The sequence below is a fragment of the Nomascus leucogenys genome, chromosome 22a (assembly GCF_006542625.1).
Source record: "Nomascus leucogenys isolate Asia chromosome 22a, Asia_NLE_v1, whole genome shotgun sequence".
In the NCBI taxonomy this organism is placed as follows: domain Eukaryota; kingdom Metazoa; phylum Chordata; class Mammalia; order Primates; family Hylobatidae; genus Nomascus; species Nomascus leucogenys.
Window position 1 is genome coordinate 68,442,233 of NC_044402.1, and position 24,672 is coordinate 68,466,904.

At 40.9% G+C, this 24,672-nt stretch overlaps 1 protein-coding gene across 5 annotated transcripts in view; it reads left to right on the forward strand.

Annotated features, from left to right (window-relative positions):
- RCAN2 (regulator of calcineurin 2) overlaps positions 1-24,672 on the forward strand; it is a 283,804-nt gene that overhangs the window by 171,251 nt on the left and 87,881 nt on the right. The window contains exon 1 of one of the 5 annotated variants that reach the window (XM_012500934.2): positions 4,898-5,805. The exons of the other annotated variants lie outside the window; for them this stretch is intronic. Within the exon in view, the coding sequence (XP_012356388.1) occupies positions 5,719-5,805 (87 nt within the window). The 5' untranslated portion in view covers positions 4,898-5,718. Of the gene's footprint in view, positions 1-4,897; positions 5,806-24,672 lie in introns of those variants that run through there. 5 annotated transcript variants of the gene reach the window in all.

Below are 24,672 nucleotides of genomic sequence, written 5' to 3' on the forward strand. Positions count from 1 at the left end.
AGATGAGAAGTAGTTCCTCTTAATGGAAGTGTTCCATGAATAAATGAAGGAGGAATGTCATCATTGTGCAAATCCTAATAAATGAACGCACCTAGGCATTGAGCATGAAGGCACTAATACCACAAAAGAGAGACAGCCAGACTCTATGTACCCACTGATAGAAGTACACATAGCACCATCTAGGAAGGAGTCTTGCCAAACCTGAACCCCTTAAGCCTCTGGATCTAAACAACAGAACCTACAGGCAACAGAAAACTCTGTTAAATTACACTGTGTCGAGTTTCTAAATTTCCACTATATGTAAATTCTAAAAGACAAATAACATGGCTTCATCACCACCAACAAACTGCAAGGAATTAAAAAAAGAAATGGAGGAGAACTCTATAGATTAAAAGAAACATTAGAGACACAGTAGTTTGGATCCCAATTTAAATAAGCAAACTATTAAAGAGGAAAGAAGGAAGAGAAGGAACACCAGGATGTGATCAAGGAGAGGGGGAGAAAGGATGGGAAGTGAGAGGACATCATAGTACAGTTGGAGAAATTTGAACCCTGGCAGGACGTTTGGTGATACTAAGGAATTATTCTTGCTTTTTGAATTGTGTGATGGTATGTATTGTGATTTCAAAAGAGGAATCCTTTGTCTTTTAGAGATATATACTGAAATATTTATAAATGAAATGATATGATGCCAGGCACCTGCTGCAAAATAATCTGGAGTGAGTATGGAAGTGGGTGAAGACATGGAGCTGTGGTTTTCAGGCTTGAGCTTGCATCAGAATCACCTGGAGGGCTTATTAAACTACAGATACTGGTCTTCCCTCCAGAGTGTCTGATTCAGTCTTGGGTGGGGCCCAAGAATCTGCCTTTCTAATAAGCTCATAAGTGATGTTGATGCTGTTGGTCTGGGGACCACACTCTGAGAGTGACTAGCAGAGAGGAAGCAAGATTGGCCCCTTGTTAATTATTTTTGCACCTGGGTGGTGGATACATGAAGGCTCATTATTACATTCTCTCTTCTGCTGAATATATTTGAAATTCTCCATAATAAACATTTAAAAAACAGATGATCCAGAAGGGCATACAGAAGGAGCAGAGCCTTTGACAACCCATAGCTGTAATGGGAACTTCTATGCTGATTAGCCAAACAGGCTTGGCTGCTGCTACCACAGCTTCCTCTGGGATTGGAAAGTGTGCATCTCCTCCTGCTGAGGTGGAGGTGAGTGTATCAGCTCAGCTGTCCATCTTTTTAGAGAATTGCCTGGACTGAAGGGAGGTCAATGGTCTCTGTCCAAGGGGTCTGTGCATAATGCATCCTTTCCTCAGCGTGATCAGTCATTGCAAGAGCAGTGGTTTGGATGAATCCCAAGGTTTTCTGGCCACTTCAAATGGAAAGGACACTCCTGAACAGAGCTGTGCCAGGACTCAGCTCTCAGAGATGAGAGGTTATCGCCGAACTCACCATGCCCTTGCAGCCCTCCTGCAAAAACCTCCCTGCAACTCCTAGATCTAGGAGGCACCTCTATTGGTTTGAGTCTCTCTACTTGCCTTTTTAGATTCATTTGTGTATTTATCCATTCATCCTTCAGATGTTTATTAGAGTACCTCCTAAGTGTCAGGCATCCTTCTAGCCCCTGGGAATACAGCAGGGAACAGAATAGGCAAAAATCTCTGCTTTTATGGAGATTAAATTCTAGTTGTGAGGACAAGCAGTGGACACATAAAGAAATAAATGAGCAGAATAATTTCAGGTAGTGAAAAGTGCTGTGAAGAAAGTTAAAATGAAGATGCCAGGACAGTGATTGACTCTGTGTGTGTATACATGTGCACACGGTTTTTTATTTTAGCTGATTGGGGAATACTTTTCCAAAGAGATGTGATCTGAGAGAGATGATAAGAAGGAGCAAGCCATGAAGAGATCTGAATATTTTCGGAGAGAGGGAATAGCAAGTGCAAAGGGCTGAGATGGGAATGAGCTTGGAATTTCCTTCTTTCTTTCTTTCTTTCTTTTTCTTTCTTTCTTTCTTTCTTTCTTTTTCTTTCTCTTTCTTTCTTTTCTTTCTTGAACACATTTTCTTTCTTTTCTTTTCTTTACTTTCTTTTCTTTCTGGAACACCAAGAAGGCCAATGGGGCTGGAACAAGAAGAGTGAAGAAAGGTGAGAATGATATGAGATGAAGTGGGAGAATAATCCGAATCTAGTGTTTACATCTAGCCATTGGCCAAAGTACATCTATATTCTAGACACCTCCAAGGCTGCAAGTCAGCCCCTAGCTATAAAAAAACACATTATTGGCCAGGCGCAGTGGTTCAAGCCTGTAATCCCAGCACTTTGGGAGGCCAACGTGGGCAGATCATGAGGTCAAGAGATCGAGACCATTCTGGCCAACATGGTGAAATCCTGTCTCTTCTAAAAATACAAAAATTAGCTGAGCATGGTGGCCTGTGCCTGTAGTCCCAGCTAGTCAGGAGGCTGAGGCAGGAGAATCATTTGAACCCAGGAGGTGGTGGTTGCAGTGAGCTGAGATCGTGCCACTGCACTCCAGCCTGGCGATGGAATGAGACTGTATCTAAAAAAAAAACAAAAAAAGAACTCTAGAGAAACAGGACACTATTATAACAGGTGAGCCCCCTGGGCTCTCTAGCCAATAGGAAAATGACCATATTTGTATAGACAATTGACTATTAAAAAACCAATAATCTGGGGGTTTAAAACCCACTAATTTTAGTTCAGAGTTACTGGAAAGTTCCTTTGCCCCACAAATCATCTGCTCTTGATGCCTAGAACTCTGCCCTAAAAACACTATTTACCCAACTTAAGACTCTGTCTCCTATTAAAATATGGATTCCTCTGGGAGGGATAATACTATGAGTTATCAGTCCTTTAATGCTTATACAGATGAGTTGACAGCTGTCCTTGAAAAGATATTTTAAAAGAGGAAAACTGAAAGTTAGTGGGTGCTTGGATAGTAGGGAGGAGTCTGCAGGGCAGAATCAAATTAGAAAGGGAAAGCTGAGGATACATCAGAAAAAAACTGCCTATTTTACAACTTCAGGTAGAGCTTTGCTTCCTGGATAATGTCCTCTGGCCAGGGCATGTCACAGCAACGTTCATCTTTTATAGCTCTTTCCTAAACATAAAGTGTGAAATAATTCGTACAGCCCCTTATGTAAACAGAGCAATGATTAGAATGTGTTGCTTCTACTTTGCTGTTGTTTCTTGATGGGCTCTGGGCACACGTGGACTTTGCCTCTATGGATGAACTGTCACTGATATGGCATAATGTTTTCATGAGTATGAAACAGTGATGTGCTGGAACAGCCCGTGTGAGCAGATTACATGCATGTCTTCCCAACTTTGTATTCAGTTTGACTTCACACTGACTGCTTGAAATCAGCCATGATGAGCATATTTACACCATAGAAATTGATGAATGCTAAAAATTGAAATGTTTCTTTTCAGAGAGCTGATCGTTAAACATTTACCAGTATGCTGTGAAATGTAAAAAATAAATTTTAGGATATGCCATGGCATCTGAAAAAATATTCATTTCTTTGTTTTGCCTCTTGAACAGATGCCAGTGATGTTCAAAATCATATTCACCTTTGTATTACTTTACATTTTAGCTACATTTGTACAGGTAGCTCCCCTATTTACCTTTTCAAAAGCTGCCAGGTACTTCATGTTGGCCAGGTTTTGCATCGTCTGGCTCTGGCTGCCTTACTGTATACTTCAGGCCCCAGCCAGATTTAACCCTGAGCGAGTTTTGCATCCAAATGCCTTATTCTTTCCTTTGGACATTTCTAGTCTGTTTTTACCTAGCTGAAGGGCACCCCTCACTTCTTCTCTGTCTGCCACTGTCTTTCCCGTGTTTCAAGGTCAGAGCAGAAATTTCCTCCCCCCCTTTGATGCTCACCTGCCATCCTAACATGGGATCCAGCATTCAGCATTCATTGCTCTTTCTCCAGTGCTCCCACTGAACACTTCCTGTACCTCTTCAGCCGTCACCATCCCTGCCTTGTGAAATGTTGGTTTCCATGTCTTATCTCCTCCCCTGGATTTTAAGCCCATTGATGATAGTGACATTTGCTTTTTCATCATTTTATCCTTGAGAGTATCAGATGCAGAGCTTTGCATAGTCAGTACTCGATATTAGTTGGATTATATGCATATATGACTTAATATTTCCCACAGTGTCCTGGACAGCGAAATAAATGCCACTTGAACAAATGCACGAAGACACACACACACAGTTTCATCAGTCTAAATATCTGTATGTGTGGCCTGATTACCTTTAGCATAGAAAATGCCTTGTTGAAGGGGAAATTTGGACTCAAGTGTAGACTAATGAGGACAAATGAGAAAGCTTCTACTCTCGGTCTGAAATGTCACCTTTCTCATCTGCGTGTAAAATTGGGAGGCTTTTGTCCAGTCATGTTAGAAAAGTACCAATCTGTTATAAATCAGGATGTTCCAGTGGCCACTGAAGATCCATCTGAACTCTTAATGATAGATGCTGCTACAATGTTAGTTCTATTGGGACTTGTATAACTAATGATAAAATAAAAAACAATTGGAAATTTTTCCTTTGGTCACTCCTGTGAAAGGAGGCTATTCCTATTTGATTGATTGATTTATTAAACAAGTATCATCTTCTTGTGCCAGGCAGTCTGTGAAAGGCTGAAGATATAAAGGTAAATTATCTGTGGCCTTGCCCTTCAGGGATTTATAATCAGGAAAAGAGCCTGAGAAAGCAAAGGAATGTGTTGAAAGTCTCAGGTGAAGTCAAGCCCCGAGGATCTGACAAGCTCTGAGCCACATCAGTGAGTTTGCCCATTAGAACCTGCCATCTGTCCCCGTGTGAAACATTTGCTGTAACTCCTTTCCATGAACTGCTTTTGGTTTGAATGACCTTGGAGACAGCCTGAAATCCCGAGCTTGGGAGGGTGCTTTTAGCGTTACTGGTCTGCACTTATGGTCTTCAAATAGAATTTCCACAAACCTCTAATTATTTCCTCTTACCATGCTCCCTAAATGACAGACGACCAGCTCTTTAGTCACTCCAAGAACGGATTTCTATTCAGCCCATGCCCGGGATGCATTAGGATGCCCAGAACATGCGTGGCTGCTCCGAGTGGCACAGAGCAATTAACAGAAGCCAAGCAATTTGCAAAATGCCTCAACTTCCTGCTCATCTCGAAGGCAGAAAATTGTCAAACCTTAACCTCAGGAGGCTCATCTGCAGAATTACACCTCCCCCACTCAAAGAAGAAACTCTGGTGTCAGATTCCCCCCACCCTCCTGCTTTTTGCAAACATAAGCACTCGGCTGCAACAACAGCTCTGACTCAGTTCCTAGCTAACGCTGCCTGAATTGATTTAGTCTGAGTTCAGATTTAGCACATAATCATGTTCAATTTGCTCCACTGCACTGCCTAGAGATAAAAGGCTTGGAGAAAAAAAAATAGCTTCAGCTTGTGTCAGTCTTTGTGGTGATGTCATTGCCATGAGCGAGCCGGGCCGTTCGTTACTCTGCTGTGCTGCCTCAGACGCGGAGGGCTGCGTGCAGTGGGAGCGGGCTCCAGGAGCCCGAGCCTCCAGCCGTCCCCAGAGCAAGGCAGCACCGGGGCCTGGCCACAGCAATATCCATCTGGAGGCTCTTCCCTTCACTCCCAACTCTGAGGTTGCCTAACTCTTTATTAAAAATTCAGAAGGGGGAATGCCAGCCCCTAGCATGGACTGTGATGTTTCCACTCTGGTTGCCTGTGTGGTGGATGTCGAGGTCTTTACCAATCAGGAGGTTAAGGTATGCACCTGCAATCTTATTTTTCATTGTTGCTGTTACTGACGCTGCTTGGCAGAGCCTTTTTAGCATGAGGAAATAAGACTTTGGTTAATAGTTTTCAGCTCATAGTCTGCGCTAGAAATGCATGTGGCAAATGCATGGCTACATTAAGTAGAATAAGTTGGAAGAGGGACCAGCAAATTATTTTTAAATATGACAAGGTCTGCCATTGTTTCTTCTTGTCTTTTTTATTAGGTGATCCCCAGTCAGTCCTTTCTGAGTAGACATATTTTCATATTCTCATATTGTATCTTTGTCAATAAGGAGAATTTTCCAGCCCTCAATGTCAACAGGGATTTTGAATCAATGATTACATGAAGAAAGCACACATAATAAACCCAGCATCCAGGCCAGCCTGACAGTGGGGCAATAACCCTTTCTGGCATGTCACTTAAATATCCTGTGATGTGGTCTTCAAATTAAACAATAGCTGTTCTACAGATGGCAGTTTCAGTCCCCAGCTTTCTGGAAAACAAAGTTGGAGAGCAGCTGCCTAAATTTTCTTTGTCAGGCAAAGAAAGAAAGTCATTTTCCTTGAGCAGTTGTTCATAAAGTTTAGGCATAAATATTTCGCATCTTAAGGCTTAGTATTATACATGCTGGTCCTCACTGATTGCCGGCAGCAGTTGTTGTCTTGTCATAGGTAATCGTCCTCCGGTGATATTCATTCTCTTTTATTTTTCATTTGGCTTTATATTATGAAAAAGATTCCAGACTTGTAAAATGGAAATGTTTATTTTTTCTCTCATATTTAATAGAAGAACTAGCTAAAGCTTCTTATTTAAATAGTTCACACACACATACACACACACAGAAGGTCAGTTGTTCATTGTGTGGTGGGAGGAATAAAAGGGGAATTACATTGCATAATCATTTACCATCCTTGCTTTAGTCTTAACTTAAAGAAAAACCCTGAATTCTTTATTGTTGGGTGTGCAGGTGACACCCTGGTGCTTTACAGGTGGGGATTTTTGTGTTCTTGGCATAACACATGGCTATGTCATTCAAGATTGCAGCTTTAACAATCTTTTGAAATAGATTTGATAATCTGGCTTCTTGTTCTTGCATATTTTAAACGTGTAGCCCTGTATTTACCAATTTTTGTGCCAGTGCCATGGAAATGTCCACCGCCTGTCATATGAAGGTTCAGAAAATAAGGATACAAAGGTTTGGCACTGTCTGTGATTGCATTGAGAATGGAAACATGCATGCAGAGACCCACGATCCTGCCAGCCGTACTTCCATAGCACTTGAGAAGGGAGAGCAGTCATCAGACCCCTCCAGTTTAAAACCAGTGTCAAGTCCAGTGTGGGTAACCAGGTAGAGGGACATCTTCCAGTAACCACTGGAACATAATTCCATCTATGGAGAATAAAACTTCACAGCTCCCTTCTGTCCTCAACAGTTATCTGTTGTTTACACACTTGCCCTGAGAATGTCATAAGATATTCTAAACTTTTTTGGTTTCAGAAAAGATAGTGAGAAAATATTTATTGGAGATCTGCAACATGCCAGGCATTGTGCTTATATAGGAAAAAGTTTAAAATATGCTTGTATGGCATATGTATCTATGATATGGATATAAAAATAACCAATTGCCCAAGGTTTCTTAAAGACAAAGAATATTTTGTGGAATTAAGAGGATACAGAGTTGTTACAGCTGGTTGTATGTGAGTGGTTGGGGTGCTTTTATGGAAAAATGATACTTAAAGATGGGTAGACTTTATACAGAAAGAGAGAAGGCACAGCATTTTGCAGTCTAGTGAGTCAATTCTTTTGACTGCAGTAGGTTCTCTATGAGAGATTGGAGGCAAATGGGAAAGAAGGTGAGTCAGGGCTATGATGGTGAACAGCTGATGCTGTTCTTCATAAATTTATGAGGTTTTTTTGAGGAAGACTCTTACCAGAAATATGTGCTACATGTCTTTACTGCCAATAGCTCTGAATCATGATGGGCTTTTTTTGTTTTTTTTTTTTTGTTCTTTTTTAGAAAGTTTACCTAATCTTTCTGTGCCTTAGTCTTCTCATATAATGTGAGAATAGTAGTAATTTCTACCTTATTAGCTTAGAGACAAGAGAATTATACATGTAGAATAATTAACACAGTGCCTGACTCATATTTAGCGCTCAATACATGTTAGCTATCACCATCATCGTCATTGTCATCTTTGTAGGCACTCTCTGAAAGTGATAGGTTACTTTTACCAGTTTATCGGAATGTCCTAAATCCAGCTGAGTTTACAGTGACAGTCTAGCACACAGAAAATGTTTTCCCTCCCACCCCATTCCCAATACACACAAACACTGTAGCCACCTAGAAAACATGGCTTCCCATTTTTGATATTTAATCATCTAATGTAAAGCAGTAACATTATTAAAAAGCAAAGATCTACTTTGTGCTTATTAAAAAGGGGGAAAATGAACAAATTAAGGTGGGCCAAATGTTATGTGTTAAGAAAACCTGTGCTCCTTGTTCAAAACTGACCATTACTCTTATTACGAAGAAAGGTTCAAATGTAAAATTCTAGGCACCAAACAAAGCTTCCCCAAAGGTATCTGTCTTCTTCATTTGTTACTAATAACTGGTGAAGCCAAGAGTTCCTTCTTCAAAGTCTTTAAGGTTTACTGTCAGAGAAAAGGGAGGCACAGGGAAAGGGTCTGTCTCACCTGCTTACATCCATCTTGCTTAATCTCAGGCTTGTTTGTTTAATAGGCATCCCCACTTTCTACATGTAGCCCCCACGGGCAAGCAGCCATACTAGGGGGATGCAACCAGCAGGTCTCCTTCATAAGTACAGGAGTTTATTTGAAATGGGTAGAAGCATCCACAAATCCAGTTTCCCATAGTGACATGGAAAGCCTCATCCTCCATGGTGGCTCTCAGCTGATTGCATTAGGGGCCCCTTCTGACTCCAGTTTCCTAAATTTCATCAAAGCTGCTCAAGCAATAGTAGTAAAAAGAGGAAGAAATCAGACAAATGGAATTCTGCCATATTTGGCTTTCTCTGGAAATTCCACTGGTGGTGTTGTGAACTTAGCCGTCTGTTCTGCAGTGTGAGAGTTCTCAGAAAGATCTAGAAGTTGAGAGCCCTCAATAGAAAATGCTAGAGGGAACTTCAGAATTTCTGTGTGTGTGAATGTGCAGGGTTGATTTTCTCCAGTATTCTCATATTTCTGAAAATAGTCTTTCCACTCCACAAAGAGCCAAACCCTTGGGAAAATTAAAGAGATCCAAGAGATTGGTAATGAAATTTATATTTCACTTTAGTCCGGTGGTTCTTAAACCTGATTGCACATTGATATCCCCTGGAGAGCTTTTAAAAATATTAATGTGCCCAGGCCCCACCCCCAGGACTTTTACCTGGCTGGTCTGAATGGAGCCCAGGCATAGGTAATCATACAAAGCCAGTGTCTTGTCTCTTTTAGGCACAAGTAGGCACAGGTGAGGTCAGCCAAGAACTGTCTAGAGTAAGCTCTGCTTAAGAACTTGGATCCTTATCTCCCCAGCTAAGACTTGATGTGTGCAGTTTTAAAAACAATATCTCTGAGCTATCAGAAATGTTGAGGCTAACTCAACACGTCAGTTCTCCGCACCTGCAGTTCCTTCACCTGATTCTGAGCCAACAGCAAATGCTCTTCTTTACTGCTGGCCACTGTAGGGGGCCTTTTCAGAGCTGCAGAGCACCCCCACTCTGCCAGGGAGCATCCAAACCTGGGGCTGCCTCTTCTCTGCAATGGTGGCTTCCTGCACAGAAGAAAGGGTGGGTTCCTCCTCTCTAGATTGAAGGGCTTCTGATTCATGTACCAGGGATCCAGCCTTGTCTCCATGGGCACCCATGTAGGACACAAGGAATTCACAAAGCTCCCTTCCGCTCATTAGAGCAGGCAGGAAACATGACAAATCTTATAAGAAATACAGAAGCTTCAAAGACCCTTGGCACTCGAGAGATTTGTTCATTCATTCAAAAACATGTGTGGAGCACTTATTATCTACCAGGCAATGCTCTAGGCCTAGGAGTTCGATAAGATAGACGTCCCTGCCCTCATGGAGCATATATTCTAACATGGGCTGCAGACAATGAACTAGTAAACAAGTAAATATACATTGTAATTTCAGCTAGTGATGAGGGCTATGAAGAAAAACAGCAGAGTGAGGGATAGAGCATTGATGGGGGAGGAATGGCCACTTTTGAAAAGATTGCCATTGGAAACATCTCTGGAGAAGTGACAGTTTATTAAATGTAATTGTTTCAATGTCATTCAGAGATCTAAAGAAAGTTAGAGAGCCATGTACAGAGCTGAGAGAAAATCATTCCACGTAGAGCGAATAGTAGGTAGAAGGAGAGGCCATCTTAGCCATCGTATCTGATGTGCTCCTACCTAGTCCCCCAACCAGCACCATTTAACCTGTTTCAATCATTCATTCATTTAGGTACGATGGTCACTGTCTCAAGCTATAATTTATTTTTTTAAGGAGACTCTTTTTCAGAAAATTGTACTTAACCTAATTCCCTCATGCTACGTTTTAAGCCCAATAGCTCTCTTAGGGCAGGGGTAAATACAAGTAGAAATGTGTTTTCAGCACAGTAATTTTTCATATGCTTGGAATCTTAGGATTGCTACAGGACAGCTCTTTTTCTCTTCTGAAAGGCCAAGGCCTTTTTAAGGTCATTCATAAATCCTACTTTCTCTCCTCTGCTTTTGAGAATTTCTCAACATCCTCCCAATCCATGTGCCCTGTGACAATCCCTTAACCTTTCTGGATGCAAAATAATCATGCTGAGAAAAATCCCCTACTGCTTTGTGCATTTTATTTTTCTTTTTTACACAATGGTATACGTGACTGAGTCAGAGTCTATTTGTTTCATGCTGTTGTGTGAGTTATGAAAAAGACCAGCCATTAGATTTCATTGTACCAGACCAGTACAATGAAATCTCTCTGTCATACAAACCACTGGACATTTCAAATTACTTGTTTTGTATGGTGAGAGTGGTAGGAGGAGAAGAATGAGGCTGAATTGGTATGATGCACTTTGTACTCTGCTTTGAGGAGAAACAAGTGACACAAGTGAGTATGTGTCACTTGTTCAGGAATTGTTTTGGAAGAGAAACTTAGGTGGGTGTTGATCAAGAAAGCTAGTTGAGCTTCATGCCCATTTCTTAAGTTTTTTGCAAGCACTAGGGTAAGGATCTGGGCACAACCAACCATGACCTATGGCTCTGCCGAGCTCTAAAGCTCTTTAAGAATTTTCAAAACCCACTGTGTTCACTCAGTAACTTAGAAGTGTTTGAGTTGTATATGATTTAATCCTCAGAAATGGTAAACCCTCTAGAGGTATTCATGGTAACTAATGTTCAGTAACCAAAACGTGAAGTCAACTGAAATGCCCATTCCCTATTCAATGACTGTAATATTAAAAATAATATTTTGTCATACATCTCTAGACCATCTTTGGTTTATGAAGAACAAAAGGCAGTGTGTGTGTGAGGTGGCAAGAGAGATGGCATGTGTATAACAGATTCTAACCCTCCGGCAAAACAAATGTTGCTATTTCTCCGGTAATAACATGGACTAGAATTGAGGCCATTTTGGAAACAAATGAATTAATGCAAAACTGAAAGTTAAAATTAATCATCCCTAAAACAATTCTTTAAGAACTTAACATTCTTAAATGTACAATACTAAACATTTTCTTGCCTCTGAAGAAAGTAGCAAACATCTTTCAGAGAGAGGGAAGAAATGATTTTATGAAAGTGATACTCCCTGAGAAGGTTCCAGAGGCAGATTTCTCAGCCACCTATCACATTTGATAAAGACAACATAGACTGTTTAACTAATAACATTGTTAAGTGGGGAAATCAACTAAAAACTTGTTTATCTGTTTAAAGAATCTTTTAACTGTTGGGAAGTGACAGACATTGGCAGTTGCTACCTCTAACCTAAATGTCAGATATATTAAAACAAAACAGCAATTTTAATGAAAAATTGTTTTCCTAAAGAAACAGATTTTAATGTAAAATTCAGAGAGTGCCATTTGTATTCTTAGTGATTCTGTTGAGTCCAGCTATCAGTAATTTATATGGGTTTGTTTTAGTACTTTCTGATAAAGCTTAGAATTGACACGTAAGAAAAAATGATACCTGAAACACTTATTATCACTTTATGTGTTTAGGTGGTAAGCTTAATGGGCTTAATAGGCATTGCAACTTTGCAGTGAATAGCCCAGCTTTCCAACGAGATCATAAACTATCCAACTCATACCTGGCCTAGAATTTCTTTATGTAAAGGGACAAATGTATTTATGTAAAGGGTCTGTATCCTTTCCCAATGCTAAAGCTAAACTGATTCAAAAATAGAATTTTAAAAACACATGGAGAGGTAATTTCAACTGGAAATTTTGAGCAGGTACAAAGTTATGCCCCTTCCACTCTAGATAGAATGGAGAGTTAATCGTCAAAGTTCTTGAGAATAAAATGTCTACCAAGTTAGACCTTCCCTAGAAAAGGTTCGATACGTGTAATTTCATATTCATCTTTTGGTTAAGTATACCTGGGTAAAACATACGTGTGTATACATATGTATATACGGATATTATACACATGTGCAAATGTATGTATAACATGCATATTTACTATATATTTCTTTTTTTTTAACCTTCCATATAAGGTTTTTTCTGGATCCTCTACCTATTCTACAATGGCACATCTAACTAGTTAATGGTAATTGTGTGCTCTTAACTACATCAAGGGATTAAGGGCCCAAAGAAGATTCTTGGCAAGCGAGTTGAATAGAAACTTGAACAATTGCTAAAGGAAACTCCCCTGGGAGTGAAGGGGACTAAGAAAATCATTATCTTCTCTTTTTATTGTTATATAACATAGCAGTGTTCACATCCTTAGAGTCTAGTACTAGAACAGTTATTCTTTCCAGAATCTAATATATCAGCTCTGAACTATACTTTTTTTTAATGTTTCAAACAGGTCTTGACCCTTTAGCTTCCAGAAAGATGACTTTAACATATCTATGCATCTGTTAGATTGGACTATGTACTAACTTTCATTTCCTAAAACAACATCTTCAATAATATTTTATTTGCTCCAACAGTAGGGTACTTTGCTATTTGATTGTAAGATTTTCTTCCCCTCTCTCTGGTAGTTCTATAGAAATATGTCAGCAGTGTTCATGCTGTACCCCAAACATTTAACCTCAGGGGACTGTTTACTAAGTTGAGTATTAAACCATCCCACATGTCACCACATGGTGACAAATGTAAGCTCCAGAGATATTCATCTCCATGGATCAATATTATATGTTATCAAGATGGGCAATTTTAAAACTTCCAACTACTGTTTCCAATCACTAAATTCTTCTAACTACAGGCATATAACAGGTACTTCATATAATCCCCATTATAGCCTAAGGCATCTATGTAGTTGCCCCATTATAAACAGATTCCTGATATTCAGAGAAGTTACATTTTTACACAAGATTGCACAGCTATTAATTGGCAGAAGTGGGACTTGAACTGTTCTTTCCACTACCAAAATCTCTCTAAGGATTAATTAATAAAGCATTAATCAATTATTGGGGTATAGGCCAGGTGTGGTGCCTCACGCCTGTAATCCCAACACTTTGGGAGGCCGAGGCAGGCGGATCAGAAGGTCAGGAGATGGAGACCATCCTGGCTAACACGGTGAAACCCCGTCTCTACTAAAAAATACAAAAAAAATTAGCCAGGCATGGTGACGGGTGCCTGTACTCCCAGCTACTTGGGAGGCTGAGGCAGGAGAATGGCATTAACCGGGGAGGCAGAGCTTGCAGTGAGCCGAGATCATGCCACTGCACTCCAGCCTGGGTGACAGAGAGAGACTCCATCTCAAAAAAAGAAGAAAGAAAAAAAAGAAAAATTATTGGGGTATAAAGCTGGGAAGATAAGACATTGAACTCATATGTAATATTTCATCTGATGCTTAAAACACTGTTTTTGTCTTATTTCTTATCAGAAGTGGTGGTATACTACTTGTACATAAATCAGTAGTTGAGATCATCTTAGCTTTTCTTAATAAATCTAATGTGGCAATTGTAGGCATAGCATCTATTTTGGATTTTGTTTTAGAATCTGTTTCAAAATCTAATTATGCCATCTAGTTTGGGAAAAAGAAAAGTTTTCTGGAAAATGCAAGGGTTTCCCTGGTTTGACATGCACCTGGTTTGACAGCTCCTCCACCTCCTTGCTTGTGTCACCAAGCATTTTCCATTGACTCAGTGAGGGATAATCTGTGAAGAATTGTAGGGCAGAGGCAGTGAAAACAATATTAATAATATTTTACATCTGAACAGTGCTTTCCAAATTATACAAAACTCAGCTTTTTCACAGGAAACCTCCAAGGTAAACAAAGCCACACAACTCATAATGGGAAAACTTGGACTGGGATTCCTTCACAACACAACACAAGATCTCTTGGTGTATTATTATAGCCTGCATTATCAGTGCATCTAATAGAATTGATTTCATCTTCTATGACTTTACTGTGCCTTTGGGTATTGACTAAGAAAATCTCAGGCTACCTTTCCTAGAACAGGACACATAACCAATGAGCAAACTTAATAATAGCAACAACGTATTGAGCACTGACTATTTGTCAGGCACTATAGAAAGCACTTTTATTCATTCACTTAGCAAATATACATTAAATGCCTTCTATGGTCACGGCCTCAGATCAGGCTCTGCAGATATAGAGATGTATAATCCCATTGGATACAAAAGCCTATGTAGTGCTGGCCTTCATTCTCCTCAGTTCCTTTTTCCCCAAAAAGGATGATGCTATTATGACCTCTAAAGAGGCCTCCTTTGCTGACGTAGGGCATGTGAGAAGGAAGTCTAGTCTCCAGCGTGGGACATCCTGGAGAGAACTCTCTACTTGACCTCTAGGCCACTTGATGGTGTGACCTTGAGCAAGGAACCTTACTGCTCTGTGCCTCAGTTTCCTCAACTACAAACTGATGAAAATAATAGTGCTTACCTCATAGGTTGGTGGTGATGGCTAAATGCATTAGAGTACGTAAAACACTTAACATAGTGACTGGCAGACAGAACACAAGCAAGTAATGTCATTCGTTACCATCATCAGCATTCTCAGTAGTAGTAGACTTTGTACATGGAGTTCTAAGTTTTCTTGCCAGAGAACTCTATCTTACTTGCCTCTCGTTATATCAAATTCTTCCCCTGCAGTTTTCAACTCATCTTTGCACAGGGGCAACAGTGCCCTTACCTCAGGGACACTCAGAGGTGACAGAACCCTACAGCGGAAGGGACTGGCTCAGTTTGGGAGTGAGGAATTATAGGCCCTCCCAGGGAGCAGAGATGCTGCAGTTCTTCTCAGGCTGTCTCTTCCAAACCTCTTTTCTTGTCTCTTCCAAACCTCTTTTCTTGTCTCTTCCAAACCTCTCTAGATAAGGGTTCCCTGTAGAACAGGAGACAGCAGGAAATGAGGGGCCTGGATACATAGGAAGTATCCTCACTGCAGCCACAAGGGGATGTTTTGGAATGAAGCCTCCAGGAAGTTGCTGTTGTTGACTCAGTTAATGGAAAGGGAAGCAGCCTGAATGGAAAAGCAAGTGTAGAACCCCCTCCCTGATCCCACCAGAATTTAGAGACTCAGTGGCTCCCATCCCACTCAGAAGAAAGCCCAAGTCCTTGCTGTGGCCCTCAAGGCCCATCAGACCTTGCCCCAGCTGCCCTGCTGACCTCATCTCCTCTGCACCTCTGTCGCTTTCACTCTGCTCTAACCCCCACTTCCTGCCTGTACCAAGCATCCCTTGGAACTTGCCTTTGCTGCGCCCTCTACCTGGAATCTTCTTCCTTCTGGAGCCTACATGGCTTGCTCCTCACTCATCATAGAGCTGTTCCCGACCGCCACATCTACACAGACCACAGGCCCTGCTCCACCCCTCATCCTGCCTTGTCTTTCAGCACAATCACAAGATGTTGTATTGTGTGTTCATGTATTGGCTCATTGTCTATCTCCACTCACCAGAATGCAAGCTTCATGAGGGCAGGGGCTTTTCTGTGTGTCTACTGCTGCATCCCTAGAGATGCATATGGTAACATGGAGAAAATGTATCTTTACAAATGAATGTTAGACTCCAATTTGCAAACCCTAAAACACGCTGCTAGACCACCTTCTTTGAAAAAGATGGCCTAGATTTCTAGATTCAAGGCCAGTTTTAATAAGCATTCAGAGAGAGATGTGCATAGCAGAATACAGATGTTTTGAGACCAGATCTGGCTCTATCGCCCAGGCTGGAATGCAGTGGCGTGATCTTGGCTCACTGCAGCCTCCACTTCCTGGGCTCAAGTGATCCTTCCATCTCCACCTCCCGAGTAGCTGGGAGTAGAAGTACACACCACCATGCCCAGCTAACTTTTGTATTTTTCGTAGCGACAGAGTTTTGCCATGTTGCCCAGGCTGGTCTTGAACTCCTGAGCTCAAGCGATCTGCCTGCCTAGGCCTCCCAAAGTGCTAGGATTACAGACAGCAACCACACCCACACAGAATACAGAAGTTTTAAGGCAAGAGGCCCATGAAGGAAAAGAGAGGTTAAACTCAGAACCCATTTCTTTAAAATATATCTAAACACCTTTCTTTGGACAGGAATTTTACATGGAGTTATGGACTTGTTTCACCACAGTAATGCTAAACTATAATTGTAATATTTACAACATTGACCTTCAATTTCCATTTCTAGTTTAAAACAGTGGAGATAGGTAGAAATTAGATTAATTGCCCAAACTGAGTTCAGTTTTTTTTTTGTTTGTTTTTTGGGTTTTGGTTTTTTGCTTAGGAGGCATCTTATCCTAAAAATTCTCTGTATTCGGCCATATACACCTACACACCTACTCTGGCTGCTTATAAACTTATATCATAAAACTAGTAAACATCCTTTTTGTGTTTCTTTTTTTTTTTTTCCTTTGGACAGAGTCTCACTCTGTTGCCCAGGCTTGAGTGCAGTGTTGCAATCTCGGCTCACTGCAACCTCTACCTCCTGGGTTCAAGCAATTCTAATGCCTCAGCCTCCCAAATAGCTGGGATTACAGGCATGCGCAACCAGGCCTGGCTAATTTTTGTGTTTTTAGTAGAGATGGGATTTTGCCATGTTGGCCAAGCTGGCCTCGAACCCCTGGCCTCAAGTGATCTGCCTACCTCAGCCTCCCAAACTGTTGGGATTATAGGCATCAGTCACCACACCCAGCCACTAGTAAACAATTCCGATACTAAAAAACAAAAAGAAAAACTAAGATAAAAGCCCCCACTGTTTGTTGCTTAAATAAATAAGAGTAGATTTGAATTATTAATGAGCAGGATAGTACATGGTGTATTTTATATTCTCACTGTATAATGAAGTACTCCATTTGTAGTGCTTAACAAAATAGTATTCTATATTTAAATAATTCTTACATATTACTAACAACAATTAGCATTTATGTAGCCTCGGAAGACTGGAACTCACTTTGAATGAATGCTGCCTCATGACACCTCTTTGATGTAGTCAGTAAGTATATTATTCTCTCAATGAGAAATTCTGGTTAGAAGAGTTCTCCAAATTATCTAACAAATCAATAGAGGAGAGATACAGATGAGGAGGTGGCTGCAGTATTGCAGCCAGACCCGATGACTGCTTGTGAAACTGCAGAGTCCCAGTATCCTTGAATTATGTTGATCGCCTTCTAGTTAGTCTTCTGTCTTTCCTTTTTAAAGAAGAAAGAAGTCAAACTAGAAAAGCAGCTATCTTGAGGATATGATTAGGTTGCCATTCAACAAGGGTAAGGTTTTTGGGGAGAGAGGCATATTTGTTGGCACTACACCTAAAATATTCATGAGGAACATTTAGTTCAGCAGGGCCTTGTGATTGTCTTCCAGAGAAGAAGGTCTAAAATCAGAAACCTAAACCCTGGTTCCTGCCCTGGGGAATCGCTTACTCTGGGCAAGGGAGACAGACTTGCAAGCACAGACAGATATCCCTTATCTAACTGTTCTGCCCTGATGCCTCCTCAAATTTCTAAAAACTCGGAAGTGGAAATTCAGTGATGTTAAATGCTGGACTTAGAATATTCTAAGCATCTCCTGAGAGCAAATACACGTGCACGTACATAATAACATCTCAATGTTATTGCTAAAATATTTTCATAGGGGCTAAAACTCCCAAAGTTGACCATATACCATGCTAGGAGAAAGAAAAGTCTGGTACCATGTCCTTGAACTTAACTGTTGCCATCATGGCACTAGCCTTGCCTTAACATGGCATGTAACCCATGAATTACAGCTTTATAGGTTAAGTGTCTACATTTAGTAGGTGCTGAATAAAGGTTGGATGAGGGCATCAGGAGGGAAGAAGAGGGGGAAGGAGATAAGCCCCTCTGCCTATAGGGGCAGACTCCAGAAGTTACACAGATTCAACTGGACAGAAAATGAGCATATGGACTCATCTGGATGCAAGAGGGGCTGAGAATGTTACCTTTTTCCTGTGTGGTTCTATGCCTAGCTAAAAGTCAGAATTCTATTATAAACAGAAGAGGAAGGTGGATATTGGGAGACACATAACAATCTCTAGTGCAGGTGACAAATGAATCCTTTAGTAAATGACTTCAGAACTCAAGTCCTAGGATTCACATATGCTAAATAGCAGTCCAGAGGGAGTTAATAAGTCCTAGAAACACAGTCTTAGGAGAAGTTTGTCAAGATTTCATGAAACAAGGAAGCTTTGATCTGGGGTTTAAAAAGCATGGCAGGTACAAGGCACTCTTCAATCTGATTACTTCTTTCTAGGTCAGTTGGAGAGATTACGGCCCGGTAGGCTGCTTCTCCAGTCCCACTTCCATGCCTTGGCACTTGTAGTTCTTCCATGCTGACTGGGCATCCCATGCACTCATGCTGTTGTATGTGTTGCTGCCATTCACTTAGGTAATTCTGTTCATTTGCAGGTAGATCTCTATTAACAGATGACAGGACCATTTCTGATCAAACCCAGAGTATCATTCACATCTTTTGCAGCCATTGGTTGGGGCGTGAATTGCATAGAATAAACTAGTAAGTTTCTGCTTATGTAGATGTGTCCATCCTCAGCCTTTCCCAACCCTTTTAGATGTGACAGAGCCCATGATACAGCCATGGGCTGTAGAGAGACAGAAGGAGGGCTGAACCAGGAGGCAGAGCACTGGGTGTAGTCTTCAGACCACTCACTTTGGGCATCGTGGAGAGGGAATGGGGTTTAGAGCCAGACCAGCGTGGGCTGGAATCCTGGCCCTAATAGTTACTAATTTTGCAGTCTTGGGAAGTTTTCCTCTCTGTAGAGTATGTACAATAATGTTACTCTTCAGGGTGTTGTAACTGAAATAAGAATGTACCTAAAGCATGTAGGCACTCAATAGATGGTTGTTATTGTTACTATTGCCTCTTCTCTAAACTTTGATATTGAAAATACCTTAAGTTCTGAGTCTATTAATGATATTTAGCTCTCTTAAAGACATGGCAGTTCTGCTATATTGAGAATCATCGATTAGCTCCATCCAAAAAATATATGGCATTTTTCTGAAATTCACTTAATTTCTAAGTAAACTTCCTACATAGAGCATCATCCATTTTTGTGAAGGAATAAAAGAAAAGTCCATCAAGTCTTTCTAAGCTTCAAATAAAAATAACTCTTAGACAGATTCTCTATAAGGTCACTAATTTTGATGATATCAGTTGCTTCATTTGGTACAACACTGTGCCAAAAATAAAAAATTGTTTAAAGCAGCTATTTATTTGCCAGTACTGTGGAGAAGTAAGCCAGCAACAATCAGTATTAATTCCACTAAGAGATTTCTTTGGAGGAAATATGAATCAATCTTCATTCTTTTTTTAAACAAATATTAGAAAACAAAGTTTCTTCACAAGAGTGTTGAGCCAGGACACTGCATGCTTCTCATTCATTCCGCCTTCTAATTTGTGTTATAGAATAAAAGATCTGAGCACAAAAATTTTATAATGACTTCCTAATGGTATTCCAGCTTCAGATTCTTTCTTGTGCACGGAAGTAAAATAAACTCAAGAGTACCTTGAACTCTTTAATTCTGAATGAGCACACCATAATACCATCTGAATGCTTCAACTTCCCTTGAACCTTCTGCTTTTCTGCTTGGTCCTCCTACGCAGTTATTCCAGGCAATTATCGTCATTACTCAGGCTTGGAATCTGAACCCATCTTTACTAACTTCATATTTAAGCAAAATCAAATCTCTTTGGGTCTTTTCTACTTAGTGAAAATTCAAAAACAGTGTTTAAGAACCTGGTATGAATTGGAGCACTTTGTAACACCCAAAGGGTAGGAAACACCTTACCTCAAAATCTTAGTCTACCAGGGGTGAGTAGTATATAAGCACCATGGCAAAGGTGTAAATTTAGTAACTTGGGCTTCCTCATTTTCTTTTAAGTTGGGCAAATGAGGAGGACCAGTTCTATCTAAAAATTAGCTCTTTGGGCCGGGTGCGGTGGCTCACGCTTCTAATCCCAGCACTTTGGGAGGCCGAGGCGGGCGGATCACGAGGTCAGGAGATCGAGACCACGGTGAAACCCCGTCTCTACTAAAAATACAAAAAATTAGCCGGGCATGGTGGCAGGCACCTGTAGTCCCAGCTACTCGGTGGCTGAGGCAGGAGAATGGCATGAACCCAGGAGGCGGAGCTTGCAGTGAGCCAAGATTGCGCCACTGCACTCCAGCCTGGGCGACAGAGCGAGACTCCGTCTCAAAAAAAAAAAAAAAAAAGAAATAAAAATTAGCTCTTTTAGGCTGGAAGTTGCAAAATTGGCCACCTGCAAGCCAAATCCATAGGTGGATTTTATTTGGCCTGTACAGTGTTGTTTAAAATTGAGTTCCTTACTAGTCTTTAAACATAAGCAAGATTTGACATTAAAAACTATCTTCCAAATCCTCTTAAAAAATTGGTAGAGCTGGTATCACTGGGTGTCCCTTCCCACAGACCACCATTGGCTCAATATGAGCTAGGTCTGTCCTTTTCAATAGAGCAAGCACTCTCCAATTGAGCCACTCCAGGTGTACACAGGGAGTAGTGAGAAATAATGCTGTAGAATGAGGATAGATCATTCTATGGATGACCTTGAGCACCAACCTAAGCATTGTGAATTAATTATATGAACCACGGGAGAATCATCAGAGTTTTAAGAGCCATGATTTAGGAAGATCATGGTGCCTCTGGAGTCCAGCCTAGCTAGAAGAAAGGAGAAAATGGGGGTAAGGGAAATCAGCAAGGAGGCTGTTACAACTTATTAAACAACCATGTCTCCTTTTTTAATCCCTCTCTCTTAATACTACATGAAAATTCTTTAGAGTGAACTGGAAATAATTCTGGACTAAAAATTAGACAACTAGGCTCAAGTTACAGGATGGCCCTTATTAGCAAAATGCATGGGTAAGACTTAAGCATTTCAGGCCTCTCTTTGCTTATCTATGAAATGGCAATGAGAGTAATATTGACCTCCCAGGATTATGGTGATGATAAAGTGAGACAACATTTTGGATAATCTTTGTGAACTATATCATCATTACCTCCTGGTTTCATTTCTGAAAACTTCTCCTAAACAGCAGACTTACCCCATCTCTTTTCTATTGATTAGTTTTGACTTTACTCAAGTTATTTCCAAGCCTGGAGCTCTCCAGGTCTTCCTGTTATATTGACCTCCTTAATTGAGGCTTTAAGTCAAGATTGAAAGATTGAAAAGGACTGTAGAGACAACTAAGTGTCCCCTATTTTATGTAACCATCTCCTCTCCAGTATTTAAGCCTCTCCTTGAACTCCCCCCATGATGGAGCCCTCACTCCTTATTGAAACCATTTTCATAATTAATCAATTTTTTTTTCTGAAACCCTGTAACTTCAAACCACTTTCCTATTACTACTGTGCTCCATAAGCCAACAGAGCAAGTCTGCTCTTTGCCAGAAAAGTACTTTTGTTCTTTGAAGAAAGCTGTTTGGCCTGACCTCATTTCCAGGCCTTCTTCTCCTGACTAAATATGGGCCTTCTCCAGATAATTCTTTATATGACATAGTTGCAAGTGCCCTCCTCACATCCCAGAGGTCTCCCCAACGTGCACTGTATTTTGTATGATCATCCAACTGTTTTTCCCCTTTCTCATCTCATTCATTAGTCTTGTGCTTAGACATTTTGGTCTCATTCCACCCTAGACTGTGCTCAAAAAGTACTTCTGGCCCTGCCCAACCACATTTGCCTCTCCTCTCCCTTAATCCAAATGTTTCCTCACATGTTGTGTTACAAAACCAATTTGTCTAAGAGAAGAGTTCATGCTCCTTAGGGTCATTGGTGAAAGATCTCAATAATTAAATATCAAAAGTCCATACTTGGCTATAATAATAATGTCTAACATATATTGAGTGTTTACTACTTGCCAGCCTCTGCACTTAAGTGGCTTTCTATATCATCCCTTGGAATCTTCACATTCCCATATATAGTAAGAACCGTTAGGATCATCCTTGTTTCACAGGTGGGAAAAGTGAGGCTTTGTGACATGAAGGAGCTCCCAAGTCACAGAGCCAGGAAGTGGCAGAGCTGAGATCCAAAGCTGGGTTGTCAGGCTCACAGCACAAGGCCTTCTCACAGCATCTTTGCCTGATACCTGTTGCTGAGGGTCTTTTCATTTGTTTATTTGCTGGATAACTACTTTAGGCCTTTCACAGGATTCAATAGAAAGTATAATTACTGTTATAATTACTGTAACACTGAAGGCTTCTTTCCTTCTTCCAACTTGCTTGAACAAAGCCTCTAAAACCACAGTCGGGCCACCACCATCTTCAGGAAGATTTTCAATAGAGGATTTTAGGAGATGACCTAAAAAGAGGTGGTAATTCAAACCCAAGGTGTTGCAGTTCATTCAGTCCTTCAGTGTTCTTCATTCTCCTTCCTGACTCTATTTTCATCAATAGTGCTTGTTTTCTAATATATAATTCATGTATCAATTTTGTTTATTATGTCTCCTTTCACTAGAATGCAAGCTCCATGAAGCCAGAAGTAAATGTTGTCTGTTTTGTTTATTGCTGAATTCCCAGATTACCACGGAAAAGGAGCTCAACATATATTTCCTGAAGAAATAAATGAATAAATGACAACAATAAAGCAATTTCATCACCTTTTGGATGTAGGCATTTAAACTTTGAGGTTCATTTTTTTCAGTCACCACCATGACCCCCTGCCTCTCTCAACTTCCCCTCACATACACTCTCCAGCTACATGCACTCACTCAGCCTTGAAACCTGAACTCACCAGGGCTTTGATTTCTGCCAGAGGCTTAGCTGATCTTTGAGGCACATACACCCCTCATCTGTGTTTCCTTAATGACTTGTTTTGTCTTGAACATTGCGCTTACTGTGTTGTATTATAGTAGTTTGTGTTTGCAAACATCTCCCTGACTAACCTAAAGCTCTTTGCAGGCAGGGACCCTGTCTTCTTCATGTTTGTTTCCCCAGCACCCAGCACAGTGCCTGGGTTTATTATGTTTGTTTCCCCAGCACCCAGCATAGTGCTCAACATTTAATTGATGAATTTAAAATTCTGTTTCCATAGATAGGGATTTGGAACCACAGGGGTAGACACAAGCTAGTTCTGCATGGGTTTTAGAAACAGAAATTGTCATTTGGGGATGGAAGTGCTTTATTCAATAAGCATTTACTGAATGCCCATCATTTGCCAGGCTCTGTTCTAGATATAGGCAGAAATTAGCAAACAAAGCAGTCAAAAATGCTTTTCTTGGAAAATTACAGTGGGAAGAGAGACATGATGAAATGATAAGTTATATAGTATGCTAGGAGTAATATATACTAAAGAGAAAAAGAAAAAGTAGGGCAGGTCAAGGGGACTTATGATTAGGGACAGGAGTTAGAATTTTCAATAGGGTGCCAGGATAGGCTCATCAAGGAGGTGGCATTTGAGCAAAGACTTCAGAAGGCTTCCAGAAACGTTTAATGAGTTCCTATAGTGAATGAGGCACTGTGCTGATGCTGAAAATTCCAAAATAGAGCTCATACTCTAGTGAGAAGACTGCCATGTCAACCAGAGTGAGATATATGTGAGAGCAGCCAAAATGTTAATAAAACAGTTTACCAGTAGGCTATCCTAGAGAGAACTGACTTTCAAAATGTGACATAAATGTTGCCATCACTGCCCTCCTCCTCTTCTCTCCTTACCATTCTAAGTTGCCTTATATCCTTCGAAATTGTGTAGAATGCTAGGAGGGTGGTAACTTTGGAAAGCATGCATTTATGCAAAGGAATTAGATGGTATCACCCTCTGGGATCGGAGGAACTTTGAGGTGTTACAGGACAGCCATTGGTCTAGAAGTGCTGGTGGGTCATCTTTCTTCATCATACACACAGTTATGGTTGAGCTGGAATTCTTGGAGGAGAAATGTACTAAACAGGCCAAGGAATAGGGGATTTCAGTGGAGCCGTCTGTTGACAACTCTCATCGTTTGGCTCTTTGGACATGCAGACAAGCCAGTCTTGGAGCCATACAGCCCCCTTAGATGCCACACTGCCATTGACACCCTGCCTACCCCTCACCGTGTCCCCTGTAATCAGAGGCATTTTGTACAAAACCACCCTGCTGTGTAGCACACTGGGTGTGTCCACAGCACACTTTGATTACTGCCTCAGGCAGTGCCTATAAAGGTTCTCTCTTGACCACCTCAGCAACATGTACTGAGCACCTTGGCTCACCAGGACTGACATCAGGCATACGAAGTGGTAACCATGAAAAG